Source organism: Taudactylus pleione, unplaced genomic scaffold (assembly GCF_031769625.1).
Source record: "Taudactylus pleione unplaced genomic scaffold, aTauple2 ptg000824l, whole genome shotgun sequence".
NCBI classification, from domain to species: Eukaryota; Metazoa; Chordata; class Amphibia; order Anura; family Myobatrachidae; genus Taudactylus; species Taudactylus pleione.
The window spans coordinates 27,835-44,915 of NW_028285226.1; the positions used below are offsets into that span (position 1 = coordinate 27,835).

Here is a 17,081-nt window from a genome sequence, read left to right on the forward strand (position 1 = left end):
ACGGTCCAGGTTTTAAGGATAACCATGTATGGGCACAGGTGACTTACTTAGTACCTCAGTCCTTTGATTTAACCATATGTGCTCAACCATGGATATCCCAAAACCTGGACCATTAGGGTTCCTTGAGGACCGAATTTGGGAAACTCTGTTCTAGAGTTGTGTTCGGCAACCTGAACATTTACATACGTACACATCACTGAGTGCAAGTGGTCATGATCGTTACTGCAAAATTCGGGTGATCCAACAACTAAAATATCTCAGGACTCTACATCAGGATGGTATATAAAAATAATGGAAGGTGTCCTTAAGTGGTACTTGATAGAGAAAAACTATTTAGACCTTATTTTGTAATGAAAGGCCATAAATTGTCACATAATAGCCTGTATCCAGCATGCTGGGCCTCATCTTTTCCTTTATAAACTTGTCCAATGCATTCCTGTCTGTTTGGTGATCATTACAGGTCTCCCCAATGTAGCTACCAGCAGTCATCACCAAAATGACAAAATGATGGGTCTGCTTGTCCACAGATGCTCCCACATTGCGTCAGTGGAAATAAATGCGTACATTCGCCCAAATGCACAACTGCATGCATCCTAGTGTCTGGACCACCCCCTATCGTATGCTTAGTTCCACAGCTGTCATCATCATCATCAGGGCCCAGGTGCAGGCGCACAAGTCTGTACTTGGTTCACAATGCGCGCCTGGCGTACATACGCTGCCATCCAACCCTGCAACGCTCGCATATGAGATGACTTCCGCCTACTAAAGCTGCAAGTGGTGATGGGACTGAAGTGTGTACACATCACCCGAATGCTTGGTTACGGAGAGTATGCAGTGCGAAGACAGGTGACAAGCGTACATTCACCTCTGCATCTGCCTCCAATTGTTTTTCAAAATATAGAACGCTATGCGAGCTATCCTACAATATATCGTTGAGCGGCACGGTGCAGTTACATGCAGCATGTACTACGCCATCGTAAGCTGGATTGTATACAGCGCACGCAATGTGTCGTTACATCACGTCACTGGGTCGCACCATCGTATAGTGTGTAGCTTTACACAATGCTAACTGGTACACACTAGTAGGACTGGTAGTGGAAATGTTGAGACTGGAAATCATCAGACCCATTTATATGCATTTTACTAACATTACAAATGAATGTGATAAATACCAGTATAATATGGTAATATACATACAGAGGCTGATGGAGTTCCCTGGGCTTCTCCAATATATGTGGCTTATACTGTATAATGTGCTACATGGTTGGTTAACAGAATTGGGGGGAAATAAATAGCTAGAGAATCTCATTAAACCATTCTATACACTTTGAGGTATATTTACTAAAGTGAGAGTTTTTAGATGTGAAGATGTTGCCCATAGCAGCCAATCAGATTCTAATTATTATCTTCTAGAACAGGGGTGGCCAACCAGTCAGAGGCAATAAATATCTGTAGTCAAGTTAAAGAGCCAATTACATGTCCCCATCATGCAATGTCCCCTGTAGCTGTGCCCTTTCTGCAATGCCCCCAGTAGTTGTGGCCCTTATACAATGCCCCCCGTAGCTGTGCCAATTATGCAGTGCCCCCAGTAGTTATGCCCATTAAGCAATGCACCCTGTAGCTGTGCCCCTTCTGTAATGCCCCCTGTAGTTGTGCCCCGTCTGCAATGCTCCCTGCAGTCGTGCCCCCTAAGGTAGCACCCCCAGTACTAACTCCCCCTCCCCACCCACACCCCTATGAAGAAACTTACCTGTCTTCATGCTGGCACCTTTCCACTCGGTCAGGGTTCCCGAGTCCCTTCGTCGCTGCTGCCACTGCCTGCTGGATCTAACTGATGTTATGACGTCACCCGCACACTGCATCAATGGGAACGCTGGCCTCTGAAGTGATCAGAGGCTTCTTTAGTCTCAGATCACTTCAGAGACCAGCGTTCTCAGTACCAGTGGGGGTCTGCCAAGTCGGGAGCTGCAAGGGAAACATAAAAGAGCAGCATGCGGCTCGGCCGCCCCTTTTCTAGAAGGTGCTAGATAAATGTTAAGTAGAATCTGATTGGTTGCTATGCGCAACATCTCCACTTCTAAAAACTCTCACTTTAGTAAATATACCCCTGAGACTGCTGTGTACTAGTTTGAAATGCAATACTGTTCTCAATACTTCAGTTGTTGTCAGTCAGATAGTCATTGTAATTATTAACTGATCTCTTGCCACCTGTGAGGTGTGATGCAACTGTACAATAATATAATTTGTATCGCGCACCAGCTCGTCACTTCTACAGAATCTTCGCTTAGTGCTAGGTCCAGACAGACATTATTTTTACCTCACAACGTACCGTATTCAGGATCAAGAACATTTTTCCTTTGTATGTCTGTACTAGGGTAGGAATGTTAGTGCAGTTTTATTTATTTAATAGAACCTAGTAAACTCCAACAACAGACAGATATTTTGGCATTATAGGTGCACAACTAAAACATCAAATCACTTTAAGTGCAGTTTGAACCCAAACTCCCCTCATTTGTCTGGAATCCCACTCTGTAAGGTTAATCTAGCGCCATCTATTGGCAATTCTCAAAAACTAATCTCTGATCCACTGTGATCTGTGAATCCCTGCCGCGCTACCTCACATTTATAATAAGTTGGATATTATATATATTTTTAGAAACGCACAACTGCGTGTAAGCACTTTACTTTGTTACAAACCCTATGCAGCTATGAATGTAGTGTGGAGACACAGTATAAATATATTTGTATAAACCAGATTAAAGTGCAGTTAAGCACCTCGACTCCACATATCCTGTGGTGTCTGCATTCCTAGACACAATTACGTCATGAATTTTAAATAAAAAGTGGGATAGTTGAAGGAGAAAATGCTGATAAAATCTCGGCTACAACATCCCCCGTGGAAATCACATTTGGACAAATAATTTATAGATCCTCGTCTGCGGACCAGCATTGTCCTTCTGCTGCGCCACCATCGCAGTGACCGATAGATAAATAAATACTAATCGCATTTTCCTGAGGGACTGTCGTCAGCAGCCGTTGTGAGGGACGGATTTGGCTTGTAGTAAAGCGTCCTGAATCCTGAAATGCGTGCGGGACTCCATGGAGTAATTCTTGTAGTTGTGTCTGAGGAGAAAGGTTCAAACATCAGGAATGTTGCTGATAACGTAGAATGGTAAAGTGAAGACTAATGTGAGGCATTTGCATTCTCAACATCTGTCGTATTTCCTTTGAGAAACTGTCTGCAAACTACATATTTCACATTCATGAGATCTTCTGTGAGGGATAGTTCTCCTCGGGCAAATTCTGACTGTCAGTGTTGTTAGACGTCTTGTGTGCTGAGAGCACCTGTAAGATGGCCCCCACATTCCAGGTGTCATCACCCCTGACATTCTACTACCTCCTGGTTGCATGAAACAACATCTAGTAACAGCTACACACACTTAGGGTCTGTTGCAGACTGTCAGCGGTAAGTGCTCCTGCATTGCATGCATGGGACTAAGGGGTAGATGTACTAAGCCTTGGATAGAGATAAAGTACCAACCAAGCAGCTCCCAACTGTCATTTTCAAGCACAGCCTGCAAAGTGACAGTTAGGAGCTGATTGGTTGGTACTTTGGGGTCTATGTATTAAGCCTTGGAGAGAGATAAAGTGAACGAAGATAAAGTACATACCAATCGGCTCCTGTCATTTTTCACACAGCCTGTGACATGACAGTTAGGAACCGATTGGATAGTACTTTCTCTCTCTCCAAGGCTTAGTACATCTACCTCTAAATGTGCGTAAGCAGATTTGTACGCATCTCTGCGGCCGACCAGCGCTACCCGCATGCTTTGTTTCATTGCTGTCCTCATTATCAGTGTCCTCGTGCGTATGATCTGAAAACAGGCGCAGTTTCACCACCACACAACTCTGCATAGCCTGCGACGCTCTCTCTGGATCTAGTCTGCGTGAGAACACCCCATTACTGCTGATTTACACCCCTTCAGTCACAGGTGAAGATGCGTTCAGTTTATGTACGGCCCTACATCGCCCGCGATTGCGGATCATTGGTACCGGAGCATGCGCACAGCAAAAGCTCTGCAAAACAACGTAGGTTCAAATCTGCACCAGCCCTTTATTGCCCATTAGAAGTGCAAAAGTGGCTTTAATGGGCCCCATTCAGTATTAACTAAAGGCGTCAGTCCTGTATTCGATACCAGCTCTACAACTGACCCATGCACTAGGAAGGGCACCAGGAGAAGAAGACTGAGCCCATCTTTGCTAGTCACATAGGTAGGACAAGGAACATAAGTCAAAACAGATTATGGAAGGTAACAGGTGCGACCTCCATGAAAGGATTGCCTGTACCGTACAGACTGTCCCAATGTTTTATAATATGTAGCTGGGACTGGTATCTGCTCTATACCACTAGTTATCAGTCTATTATACCATATTTACTATTGGTTATTTTATGTTTGTAGACATCTGTTCATATTTCATAAGCTTACAGAGTACTGCAATCGAGATGCAGTAAGAATGTCTCTGTTTACAATATTGACATTGATGGTATCGACATGGTTAAAAAGACGACACCCATCGACATGGTTAAAAAGACGACACCCGCAGAATGTCGACATCAGAAATATTGACACTGACAAATATAGTCATTTCCTTTAGTGTTATGGGGCCCATACGTCAGCAATCAGCCAAAAACGATTCAACAATTCTGCGTTTTTTTCCCTGATTCCATGATTCTCCAATCTGCGTCCATACATTACAGATAGTATTCAGTGACCTGCGGATCATTCCAGCAAATTACAGATCTGCCAATCATGAGAGGCACATCCTTTTACTAGTAACCGCCAGCAAATCGGCTGATCTAAAGCCCCGACTGGTCGGTGAAATCCAATATGTTGGACAACCTGATTTAGCAATTCCAATCACTCTTTGGTTGGAATCGGTGAGCCCCATACATTGCCGATCATGTTACACAATCATCTGCAAAGTGGGGGATTGCACCGATTTATTGCAGATGTATGGGCCCCCTTTAGGTTTAGGGATAGAGTGAGACTAAAAGCAATGACCTTACATCAATGTCGACATGGGTAATGTCAAATTTATGAACATGCCGACATATACAGTTTCGACGTAATACCCCTGCAATCTCCCGCTACTCACTTGGCATTTTCAAGTAGTTTTATGGCCTCCTGCCTCCTGCCCAACTGAACATACAACAGAGCCAGCTCCAGCCAAGCATTGGGCACCAGGTATTCATCATATTTAATCTTCTTTTCACTAAAGAGAACATAAATAGTGACACAAAGCCTTCGTGGAACAACAGCACCTTGTGGAACAAACAACAGTGTTCCTGTTTGCTAATAAAGATTGGTGGCATGATGTATATATTTGCAACGTTGTGGAATCATTACTCATTCAGAATAGGTGGTGCTATTACTGTCTATAAATACCTGTAATGTTCATGTCTATAGAAAGCCAGATCTGCTCCCGATATATATGCTGTATGTGGCAATTATACCAATAAGAAGTCCCTGTACGTGTTAGTGCATGGTTACCGATAATATGTGTGTTATAGGGCCCTCCTCAGTGCACACTCACTTTGTGGTGATGTATTTGAAGCTCTCTTCTGCCTCAGAAATTCGGTCCAAATACTTGAAGCAAAGGCCTTTGAGCAGTTTCACCAGACACTGATCATCTGCCAGGAATTCGGAGGCTGACAAAGAGCACAAAGAACATTTATTTCCTCCCTTTTCTTAGGAGACTTAGACAGTCAGGAGTCAGGACACAGGCACCGGGCAGTGCAATATTCCATAGCTGGAGATACAATGCTATCAGACGGCCGGTGATACAATCTCCCTAGCTGCTAGTCAGTATCATTTTCTGCTAAGTCTCCAGTGGGCCAGGTATATGCAGTCCTCTGTATGTCCTGACTGTGGCCCCAGACATTAATCTTTACCAAAATATATTATAATTGGGCAACTACTAATTTTTTTAATATCAAAGAAGAAAAATACTATTAACGCCCAAATCTTCTTATGGTTTCATTGAAGAGCAAAGTAAAGATGTACATATTGGGCCTGATTCTGAGAGGGTTGGGTACACGATCCCGGTGCTGATAATGCCGGCGGTCAGGTATCAGGCAACGTAATCCCGACGGTGGAAATCCAGACACATGCAGGTATGTATTATAACCCTTCCATTAACCCTAATCCACCTTTCCTGCAGCCTATCCCTAACCCTCCCCTCTAGCAGCCTAGCCCTAACTATCTGCAGCCTGACCCTCCCCCCCTGCAGCCTGATCCTAACCCTCCTCTCCCACAGCCTGATCCTAACCTTCCCCTACCACAACCTAACCCTAACTGTCCGCACCTCTGCAGCCTGATCCTAACCCTCCTCTCCCACAGCCTGATCCTAACCCTCCCCTACTGCAACCTAACCCAAACTGTCCGCACCCCTGCAGCCTGATCCTAACCCTCCTCTCCCACAGCCTGATCCTAACCTTCCCCTACCACAACCTAACCCTAACTGTCCGCACCCCTGCAGCCTGATCCTAACCCTCCTCTCCCACAGCCTGATCCTAACCCTCCCCTACTGCAACCTAACCCAAACTGTCCGCACCCCTGCAGCCTGATCCTAACCCTCCTCTCCCACAGCCTGATCCTAACCCTCCCCTACTGCAACCTAACCCAAACTGTCCTCACCCCTGCAGCCTGATCCTAACCCTCCTCTCCCACAGCCTGATCCTAACCCTCTCCTACCGCAACCTAAACCTAACCCTCCCCTACCGCAGCCTAACCCTAACTGTCCGCACCCCTGCAGCATGATCCTTACTCTCCCCTCCCGCAGCCTAAACCTAACCCTCCCCTACCGCAGCCTAACCCTAACTGTCCGCACCCCTGCAGCCTGATCCTAACTGTCCGCACCCCTGCAGCCTGATCCTAACTCTCCTCTCCCACAGCCTGATCCTAACCCTCCCCTACTGCAACCTAACCCAAACTGTCCTCACCCCTGCAGCCTGATCCTAACCCTCCTCTCCCACAGCCTGATCCTAACCCTCCCCTCCCGCAGCCTAAACCTAACCCTCCCCTTCCGCAGCCTAACCCTAACTGTCCGCACCCCTGCAGCCTGATCCTAACCCTCCTCTCCCACAGCCTGATCCTAACCCTCCCCTCCCGCAGCCTAAACCTAACCCTCCCCTACCACAACCTAACCCTAACTGTCCGCACCCCTGCAGCCTAACCCATACTGTCCCCTCCCCCACAGCCTGACCCTAACCCTCCCCACAGCCTGACCCTAACCCTCCCCACAGCCTAACCGTAACCCTCCCCTCCCGCACCATTCCTCGCCACTGTATGCACATAAGAGAACTGTCTCGTGGGGTGTGTAGCCAGAGTTACACCATATTCTGAGTCGTACATATCCTGAGGTGATGACTCTTTCAGTCACATCTCTTGCACCGAGCATGGAGTATCCGTTACTGCTGTCTATAGTGATAACAGCTGCTGTAGAGGGCAGGGGGCTGGGGGAGGTGCGAAGATTCGTGTTACTCTGAATATGGGCAGGTACACTCATGAAACTTCTGTACACGGCCGGCGTACGGAACCTCAGCAGAGTTGAATACCCCTCAGATACAGGCTCACTCACTATCTGTTATCATTTTCGGAATCAGGTTTAAAGTTGTATATTATGTACAACGATTCTTAAGCTGTTAAATTAATTCAACTCTACTGAACCATTACTGTCACATTTATACAAATAACAACTTTATCCATTTATCGTTAATGCAGGAATATGAGTTACATGGATCTTAGCAGCGAAATGCAAGACTGGATACGTTTGGTGTTCTCATCTGTGGGGGAAGCATTTTTTCAGTGCACACCAGTTACCCTGTATTCCAAAACAGGAAATCCCTTTGTAAGTCAAAGCAAAAGACGCAGCAGTCAGCTACTGGAGTGATTGACAGGTGGAGACTCAGTTAGCAGTGAGGTTCTGATGGGGCCTCTTACTTGAATCTCCCCCAGTGTATATCACGGAAGACCAATGCTGACACTTATCTTGTATTTGTATATATTGTATTTTGAATGCCCAGAAAATGTTTTTCTACTAGATCAGTGGTTCTTATACTCGGTCCTCGCGACCCCACACAGGTCACATTTTCCAGGTCAGCCAGCAGGTGCACAGGTGAAGTCATTACTCACTGACACATTTTAAAAAGATCCACAGGTGGAGCTGATTATTTCACTTGTGATTCTGTGAGGAGACCTGGAAAACATGTACTGTTTGAGCTCCTGAGCACCGAGTTTGAGAACCTGTGTACTAGATTGAAATGGATAATTCTATGAGAAAATTGCAAACTGTACAATTCCTGCTGCTGCAACCGACATCAAGCTGATTCAGGAATTGAAATGATAGGAACTCAGATGAATAATACAGTTTGACTATAGGTGATGCCGTGAAATATAATGAGTTACTGGTCCCCACATGCAAAAACACCCCAAATATGAGTGCTTGCCTTAAACTATATGACTTGCTACCTGCAGCTCCTTCCAGTGCTTCCTCTGCTAGCGTCAAAGTCCTGAGCATGGCCTCGGTGAGATCACTCTGCTTTCCGATCACTGCATAGCCGTTCCAGATATACATCATCTCCTAGAACATGAAAGACATCATCATGTACAACACACTCATTACACCACAGTCCCGGAACCCTGCATGAGTCAGTGAAGATCTTGTGCACCCCCAACAGTTCATGGTTCCAGGATTTTTCACTGTGATTACAGGTACGGTAGTTTCTGACCCAGCCAATTATACTAGTTCTAAGAAACATTGCTATATATGGTGTATATATGTGTAAGGCTGTCCTGTCTCCTCAATGTCCTCGCAGTGGAAGCCTATGCGGGGGAGCCTTGGCAGAAGAGGACCTGCCGCCAGGGTAAGTTTGGAAGTGGGGGTATGTCGGTACGGATCCGCGATGGGGGACGGGTGGTTCGGTTCGGAACCACGATGGGAGGGAGACAGAGAAGCCAAGGGGTAAATTTACTAGGAATCGAGTATGGGTGAGATGAGGCATGTTTTTCAAATCGCAAATTTACTAAAAAACTCGGGAGAGCTAGCAAACTCGAATCTTCTCACCATCGGCCAAACTCTGAAGTACTTTTCACTTAAAAGATAACACTCACAAATTTACCAAGAATCGGGATGACAATGTCGGGTGAGATGTCTGCAAACTCTCTGCCAAATTGACATTTTAAAACACTCACCTCCAGAGCTGCGAGTTTGGCTGAAACACACACAAATCATTGTGTTTTGTGTATGTTTCTTTTGTTAACTTGTTAAATTATTTTTAATTATTTAAAAAAAATGACGTGAGGTCCCCCCCAAAAAGACTAACCAGCCCCGAATTTGTCAGCCTGTCCTGGTTCTTTAAATTACAGGGAAAAAAATGTGTAGGGTTCTACTGTAATTTAAGAACCAGCACCAGGCAGCAAGGCCAGACCTGGTTTTAAATATATGGAGAAAAAATTTGCGTGAGGTACACCATAAATTTAAAACCGGCTCTGGACCCTTTCTAGCGGGGGACTGATGCCACAGCCAGAGGCTGTGGAGAACCACAAGTACCAGCATGCAGGGCATTAAGGGCTCAATGGTACATGTAGTTCACCTGTAAAGAATTGCTGAGCGCCAGTGGAGGAAATCACGCTCTATGGCTGACTTCCTCCATTTCAAATGTATTCTCTCATCCTACTGTGCTGCCCTGTCCCTCTCCAAACAATCATATTTCAAGAACCTCATCTCCTCCCAGTCCGCAAACCCCCGGCATCTCTTTGCCACTTTCAACTCCCTCTTCTGCCCTTGTCCTCCTCGCCTCCCCTCCTTGCTCTCTGCCCTTGACTTTGCCACCTACTTTACATCTAAAATTAACTCCATACGTGAGGACATCTTATCCCATCAGACCCTCAGCACTTCTGCCCCTCCCATCCCTAACCACCCCTCCCCTTCTGTCTCACCAACTCTGACATCCTCCTCCCCTGTTTCGGGAGAGGAAGTCATGGCCCTCATCCGGTCCTCCCCTCCTTCCACCTTGACCCTATCCCTTCCCGTCTCCTCTGTTACCTGTCTCCCTCTGCCTCTTCCCATCTTGCCCACCTCCTCAATCTCTCCCTATCATCTGGCACTGTCCCTTCTGCATTCAAACATGCCCTTGTCTCTTCCATTCTTAAAAAACCTACCCCGGATCCTAACATACTCTCCAACTACCGACCCATCTCTCTCCTCCCTTTTGCTTCCAAACTCCTTGAGCGTATTGTTTACAACTGCCTTACCACCTTTCTTTCTTCCCACTCCCTCCTTGACTCATTTCAATCTGGCTTCCGTTCTCTCCACTCCACTGAAACTGCCCTCACAAAAGTCAGCAATGACCTCCTTGCTGCCAAATCCAAGGGCCACTACTCTCTGCTCATTTTCCTTGACCTCTCTGCTGCATTTGACACTGTAGACCACCCTATCCTCCTGCAAATCCTTCACTCTCTTGGTTTGCGTGGCATTGCCCTCTCCTGGCTGTCCTCCTACCTCTCTGATCGTTCCTTATCTGTCTCCTCTCAGGACTCCTCTTCCCCCCCACTTCCTCTAACAGTAGGAGTTCCCCATGGTTCTGTTCTTGGACCTCTCCTTTTCTCCCTATATACGTCCTCTCTAGGTGAACTCATTAACTCTTTTGACCTCCAATATCATCTCTATGCTGATACTGAAATTTACCTTTCCACCCCTGACCTCTCCCCCTTGCTTCTTACCCGTATCTCCAAATGTCTCTCTGCTATCTCTTCATGGATGTCTCTCCATTGAAGTCTATGCTGGGACCCGTTACATTGTATCATTGATGTAACCACAAGGTTAATTGTGTTTAACCTTGTGGTTACATCAGTAGATACAATGTAGCCGCTCCCAGCATAGACTTCAATGGAGATTTCTCTCCGTTGAAGTCTATGGGGAGACATGCTGACTGCATACAGCCAGTCAGCGAGCTATTCCGACGGAGATGCCCACTGATTGGCTGGCGGCTACTTCAGTGACGGGGCACACATGTGCCCCGGTCATTTGCGCGGAGTAAAAGGTATGTGTACACACACATACCTTTATTCAGTCCGCTTGGAGGTGAGTATGGATTTTTTTTTATAGGTACCCCTATGGATTACTTCGGATACAAGGTTAGTATGTGTGATAGTGAGTGTGCATGTATGTTATAATAAAATTTTACTTTCACGGTGTATGTTGTGTTTATTTACGTATTGCTGTGGTTGTGGAACTACAAGTGCCAGCGAGCCCGTAATGCCCTGCATGCTGGTATTTGTGGTTCTCCAAATACCAGCATGCGGGGGAGGCTTGCTGGTACGTGTAGTTCCACAACTAAAGACAATATTTAACCATTTAGTTTACACTACACACTAACACTAGCAACCCGCCACCCACTGCCCAGGGGTGGTAGGGATAGCCCCGGCTATAAGCCTAGGCTAGGGGTGCCCTGGAGAGGGGAACTCCTTTTTGGAGGGATCCCTAACTCCCCAGGGATCCCTGGCCTGGGCTGACTAGCGGTCAGGACTGATGCTGCGGCTAGGAGGCCCGGTGAATGGGCTCACCTGGCTGTGGCATCAGCCCCCCACTAGAAAGCATCCAGTGCTGGTTTTAATTATAGGGGTACCACTACGCAAAGTTTTTCCCCATATAATTAAAACCAGGAATGGCCCTGCAGCCTGGTGCTGGTACCTTATTTACTGTGGAACTCTACTCATTTTGTTCCCCGTAATTTTAGGTACCAGGACAGGCTGGCAAGTCCGGGGCTGGTTAAGCTTTAATTTTTTAAAATATTATTTAACCCGTTTTTTACAGGTCTTAACACACAAGCAGCTTACACATATCTCACTGATATGTGCAGGCTGCTTGCTCGGGTGAGTTTGGAAGAGAGAAAACACTGCAATCTCGGTGAGTAATCTCATCTTCACTTGCAACTCGGGGGAGATATCTTTATCTGCATCACCATCAGCAATCTCACTTTCAGCTAAACTCACTTCTTAGTGAATTTGCAAGTAGAAAAATGGGAAAATCATCCAAGATTCGGGGATGCAAATCGAGATTTAAAAAAAATAAACTTGACCTCTCTCGATTCTTAGTAAATTTACCCCTATGAATCTACTATTGCTTTATTGCAAGTAATTGCATGGTTATATGTGTTATTCATTAAAACTTCTAACATCCTATTGTCTTTACACACATATACAGTATATATAAAAAAAATAATTTTGCTATTAACATGCATTTAACAAAGTGTTATCCACTAGGTGGCAGCGTTCTATTGCTGCCTGTAGGTGACAGGGTAGCAAAGTGTCACCACCCACTCATCTTTAGCTCAGCGGATATTCCTGAGAATGCAGTCTTATCAATTTGCTGAGAACTAGTGACGTCGCTGAGGCGCCTGACACTAAATGGAGGTGGGACAGGACCAATAATCACAAGAATGAAAAAAGGTCTCAGCAATAGTCACTATAAATTGACAATCTCATGAATAAGTGGCCCCGCCCATACAATGGCTGCCTCAGCTGTGTGAAGAAGACCAGAACACTTTCTTTTGTAATAGAATTAAAATATTTCCTCAAACTAATGAATCGTTTTGCCTTTAAAAATAAAAAGCCTATTGTGTGAGAGCCCATTTACTAATATCACATTTAGGGCCAGAGGGCCTGAGATGTACGCTATGCCGATACTTACGCAGTTAAGCGATGATCGGCTATCTTTGCAAAAATCAAGGTACATTACCATTGTCGCTCGCAGCGACCTTTTTACTCGCAGTGTGATTGACAGTAGGAGCGTTTGGGGGGAGACAACAGGAAGTGGCGGGGAAAACTGCAGGCGTGTCGAAACAATTAGCAGCCTGCGTCTGCGATCCCATACACATTCAAAATGTCTGGCGTCTTAACACATGTGGCCATTCTGGTTACCATAACCATAGGGTTACTTAGAAGGTCCATTATCAAAAGATCTGGATTTGCTATGCCACCCGTGGGCATCTCAATACAAATCCCGGCGTCTGCGACATTTGCATATTGTCGCACAGTCACTACGTCCAGATCTGCAGCTGTGGTGGCATTAACATTAGCGTACATTTCTGAATCAGGCCCAGAATTTTCCAAACCAATCAGCAAGTTTATTATATCTGTCTATTGTAAGTACCATAAAAGCAAGTGTGTGATTGGTTGCTCTGGTTTAGTGCTGATATTGCCCCTAAATGTAATGTTAGTGAATAAGCTGGATAACGTTGTGAGAGATCAGGAGAGTGATAAACACCAGAGTGTAACATGAGGTTCTATAGTAGAAACAGAAAAATAAATTTATAATGTAATATAAATCTTTACAATGCTACCAATAACAATTACACATGTAGTGAGGAACATACCAAAGGGGGAACAGGCAAAGGGACAGGATTCTGAGGTTGATATCGCCGAGATTTTCTTATAGCAAATTTCTCTGTCGGAAGTGATTTCCCAGCTATTTTAACTTTTAAGCTTGGCACCTGCCTGAAAAAAAGTAATACAAACATATACGAAGTCACCTACATACACGGACGTGGCTCCCGTTATTATACCAATATACAGCATGCAAAAAATGCTGGGTCAAGTGCACACTTATAGAATAACCTACAATTCATTGGTATGTAACATTAGGTTGAGTCTCCTATATCCAAAATGCTTGGGACCAGGGGTATTTTCTATATCGGAATATTCCGTAGTTTGGAATATTTGCATATCATAATGAGATTTCTTGGGAATGGGACCCGAATCTAAACACAGAATGCATTTATGTTTTATATACACCTTATATACGCAAAGCCTGCAGGTCATTTTATACAATACTTTCATTAATTTTGTGGCTCAAACAAAGTTTGTGTACATACATGAAATTCATTTATGCTTCATATACACCTTATTTTATACAATATTTTTTTAATAATTTTGTGCCATAAACGAAGTTTGTATACACTGAACCATCAAAAAGCAAAGGTGTCACTATCCCAGTCATGCTAAAAAAAATGAACGTATTTCGGAATATTCAGTTTTTAGGAATATTTGGATATGGGAGACTCAACCTGTACATACATATCCTATTGTGAAAAATCAGCTGTAAATCTGTGACCTTCCTTTTCTTGTCATACATACTGTACCTCAGGCATTATGGTAGGCAGCTATTAGTGATCATTTAGAGCAGGGACGGGGAACCTTAGGCTCGGGGGCCGTATAAGGCCTCCAGAATCATTTGGTCTGGCCCTCAGAGCTTTTTTATGCTAGCCTCATTTGGCTAGCTTGGTGTCTAGAATGGCACCCTGCAGCCAAAATCTATGCAGCAGGGCCGCCTGGAGCGTCCTTAGGACACTTCAAACAGTCACATGGCTGCCTTTACAGCTCCTCTGAGCATCCTCAAGATGCTCTGGGCATTGCTGTAATCACTGGCGATTGTAGCCCCACCCCTGTGTGACATCACACGGAAGGGGGCGTGGCCTGCACCAGACCCGCAAATAATATATATATCAAAATGGCCCTCTGCAGAAAAAAGGTTCCCCACCCCTGCTATAGATGATGTACAGTTGATATATAAGTATGGAAAAAAACTCAGGATGCTCCGGGCATTGCTGTAATCACTGGCGATTGTGGCCCTGCCCCTGTATGACATCACATGGAAGGGGCGTGGCCTGCAACAGGCCCGGGAATAATGTTACATATATCACAATGGCCCTCAGCGGTAAAAAGGTTCCCCGCCTTTGATTCAGTGCATAGATAGGCATCCTGATGCCCTTCAGTGGGCAGCCCTCTAGCCTTCAAAAGGTCTGCACATTACTTATTACCACTCAGTAATAAGTGAAACAATACATTTACCAATCTGTAATACCATAACAGCAGGCATGCTACAAAGTGTTACATGCTATAACCAACAGATCTGACAATAAAGCACTAAGGGACTGTGGGCCACAGGTGAAGGCTCAGACGGCCACTTGTGGCCCTAAGCCCTCCTGCAGCCAATCTCTGACTTAGAGGCAATGAACTAAAAGCAGGCAGCTTGACGCTGTCAGAAAATGTTTCCCAGGAGTAGACTGAGCATGTTACTAAGAGTACATGGGCAAATCACACTCATAAATGCACATAACTGCCCAAAACATGCCTAGCTTCATGCAGGCATGTAAAGAGGTGGCTACCCACAGCTGCCACAAACAGTAAATGTACAAAAAAAGGCTTCAGTAGTTGTTGTCTATACAGATATCTGTGTAACGAGCGGCTGTGTTGGTGACAGCTACGCTTTAATGCATCAGCTCCATTTATAAACCCAGTGGCCATTTCTGTGTGTCTAAATGTTTATAATTATGTACAGGACAGGAGATAAGCTGCGGCACTCCGGCATATGTGGCTCTACATTCCAACATGCTGCGTTTGGTTATCAGAGAATGCTGATACTTGTAGTTCCACAATATCCGGAGAACAACATGTCCAACAAAGTCTAATCTGAAATAAGTCACAAACTGCAAATCAATGAACTTGTATGTACAGTCAAATAACCCACTTCCCGCATGACTGCCCCTGGGGGATAACAGGGACTAATCGCAAGTGACGGGGAATGCCCTAATTACTGGGTCTGCCTAATGAAAATGGCAGACTAAAGTGCAGTATATTTAAATCCAAGTGTGTCAGTTCTTTGCCTATCCTTTCGTTTTAAAGTTACATTACTATTAATTTTAATAATTCATTAATTATTATTAAATTAAGTAATAGGCGCGTTTCATCTTAGCCGATTATTACCATGAGTACTATGCACACACCACTTCCAGGGCTGTGACAATGTCAGGTGACAGAAATTGCATTGTGTGCATTGTTTTACAGTTTCTCAAAAGTTTTGGCAAACTATCGGCTACGGTGAGAAAAGCTTAGCTGCTGCCATTTAGGGGAGGTACCTAAAAACCAACCAAAAACCTTATAGAACATACCTACGCTCACTTACATAAGGGGACAGTGGAGGTGATCCATGTCATCTCAAATTAATTACATTAATATACAGTAGTAGCACATTAAACCCCCTAATCTTTCCACACCAGTTTGACAGGAGCCTCAAATTAAAACTCTGTGCTGCTGAGGACACTGGGCCTGATTCAGACCCGCTCGCGAGTGCTGAGCGCTCGCAAGCTGGTCGATGGTGCCCTAGTGCGCATGCGCACGACGGAGGGAGCTCCGTCGTGCGCATGCGCGAGTCTCGCGCCAAAGGGGGCGTGCTGTCGATGGTGAGTGACAGCACGCCCCCTTTGGTGGGCGTGCCGGGGGCGTGGCTGCCCAGACGGAGGCGTTTCCAGCCAAAAGCACTCCTGGGCTTGCGGCAGCGAGACCCTACCGCAGGGTCTCGTCGCAAGCCCGATGGTCGTGATGCTCTTGACCATCGCGACCATCTTTTTAGCCGCTCGCATAAGCTGTGGGTGGTCACCCCCAGCTATGCGAGAGGCCAGGAGGCCGCCCCATTTTTAGGTAGGAGGGCACTGATTCAGAGCGAGTGCTCTGGTCAGAGCGTCCGGCTCTGAATCAGGCCCACTGATCCTTCCACTATCTAACTCTCAGTCTGTGGCTTCCTGCTGTCCATTGTATTTCCCCTAGAGGTTAGTATAAAGTAGCACAACTATGCTGTACTATCCTGAAGGCATCACTGATGATGAGACCTACACAAAGCCTACGCAGTGTGACCTACAAAATGTGCTGCGTCCTGGTACAAACCTAAAAAGTTGTACTTCATCGTCCTCAAATGGTTTTGAGTCTTGTTTTCCAAACATGCTGAGGCAGGCAGCTTTCATGTACACGTATGTAGCCTGTGAAGAGCAGGGGAGGTGCATCATGAGAAAGACATATGATCCAAAAAGCAATGATTTCAAATGTATATAAGTGCCCTAATATCAGAACTCATCAGTCATTATAATGCTGTACAAAAATAATGTACTCCACTGCTGTGTATTATATATAAGGAACTGAGAAGTCATCTCAGGGTTCCAGGTCATTTCTATATAAACTCTCAAC

At 45.4% G+C, this 17,081-nt stretch overlaps 1 protein-coding gene across 1 annotated transcript in view; it reads right to left on the reverse strand.

The window, feature by feature from the left end:
- Positions 1 to 1,732: 1,732 nt before the first annotated feature.
- The window catches only part of TTC39A (tetratricopeptide repeat domain 39A), a 90,051-nt gene continuing 74,702 nt past the window's right edge, over positions 1,733 to 17,081 (reverse strand). Inside the window, exons 13-18 of the mRNA XM_088458314.1 lie at positions 16,785 to 16,876; positions 13,439 to 13,559; positions 8,532 to 8,643; positions 5,596 to 5,710; positions 5,158 to 5,274; positions 1,733 to 3,123 (exon numbers count right to left, since the gene is read on the reverse strand). Coding sequence (XP_088314440.1) covers positions 3,027 to 3,123; positions 5,158 to 5,274; positions 5,596 to 5,710; positions 8,532 to 8,643; positions 13,439 to 13,559; positions 16,785 to 16,876 — 654 coding nt within the window. The 3' untranslated portion in view covers positions 1,733 to 3,026. The remainder of the gene's footprint in view (positions 3,124 to 5,157; positions 5,275 to 5,595; positions 5,711 to 8,531; positions 8,644 to 13,438; positions 13,560 to 16,784; positions 16,877 to 17,081) is intronic.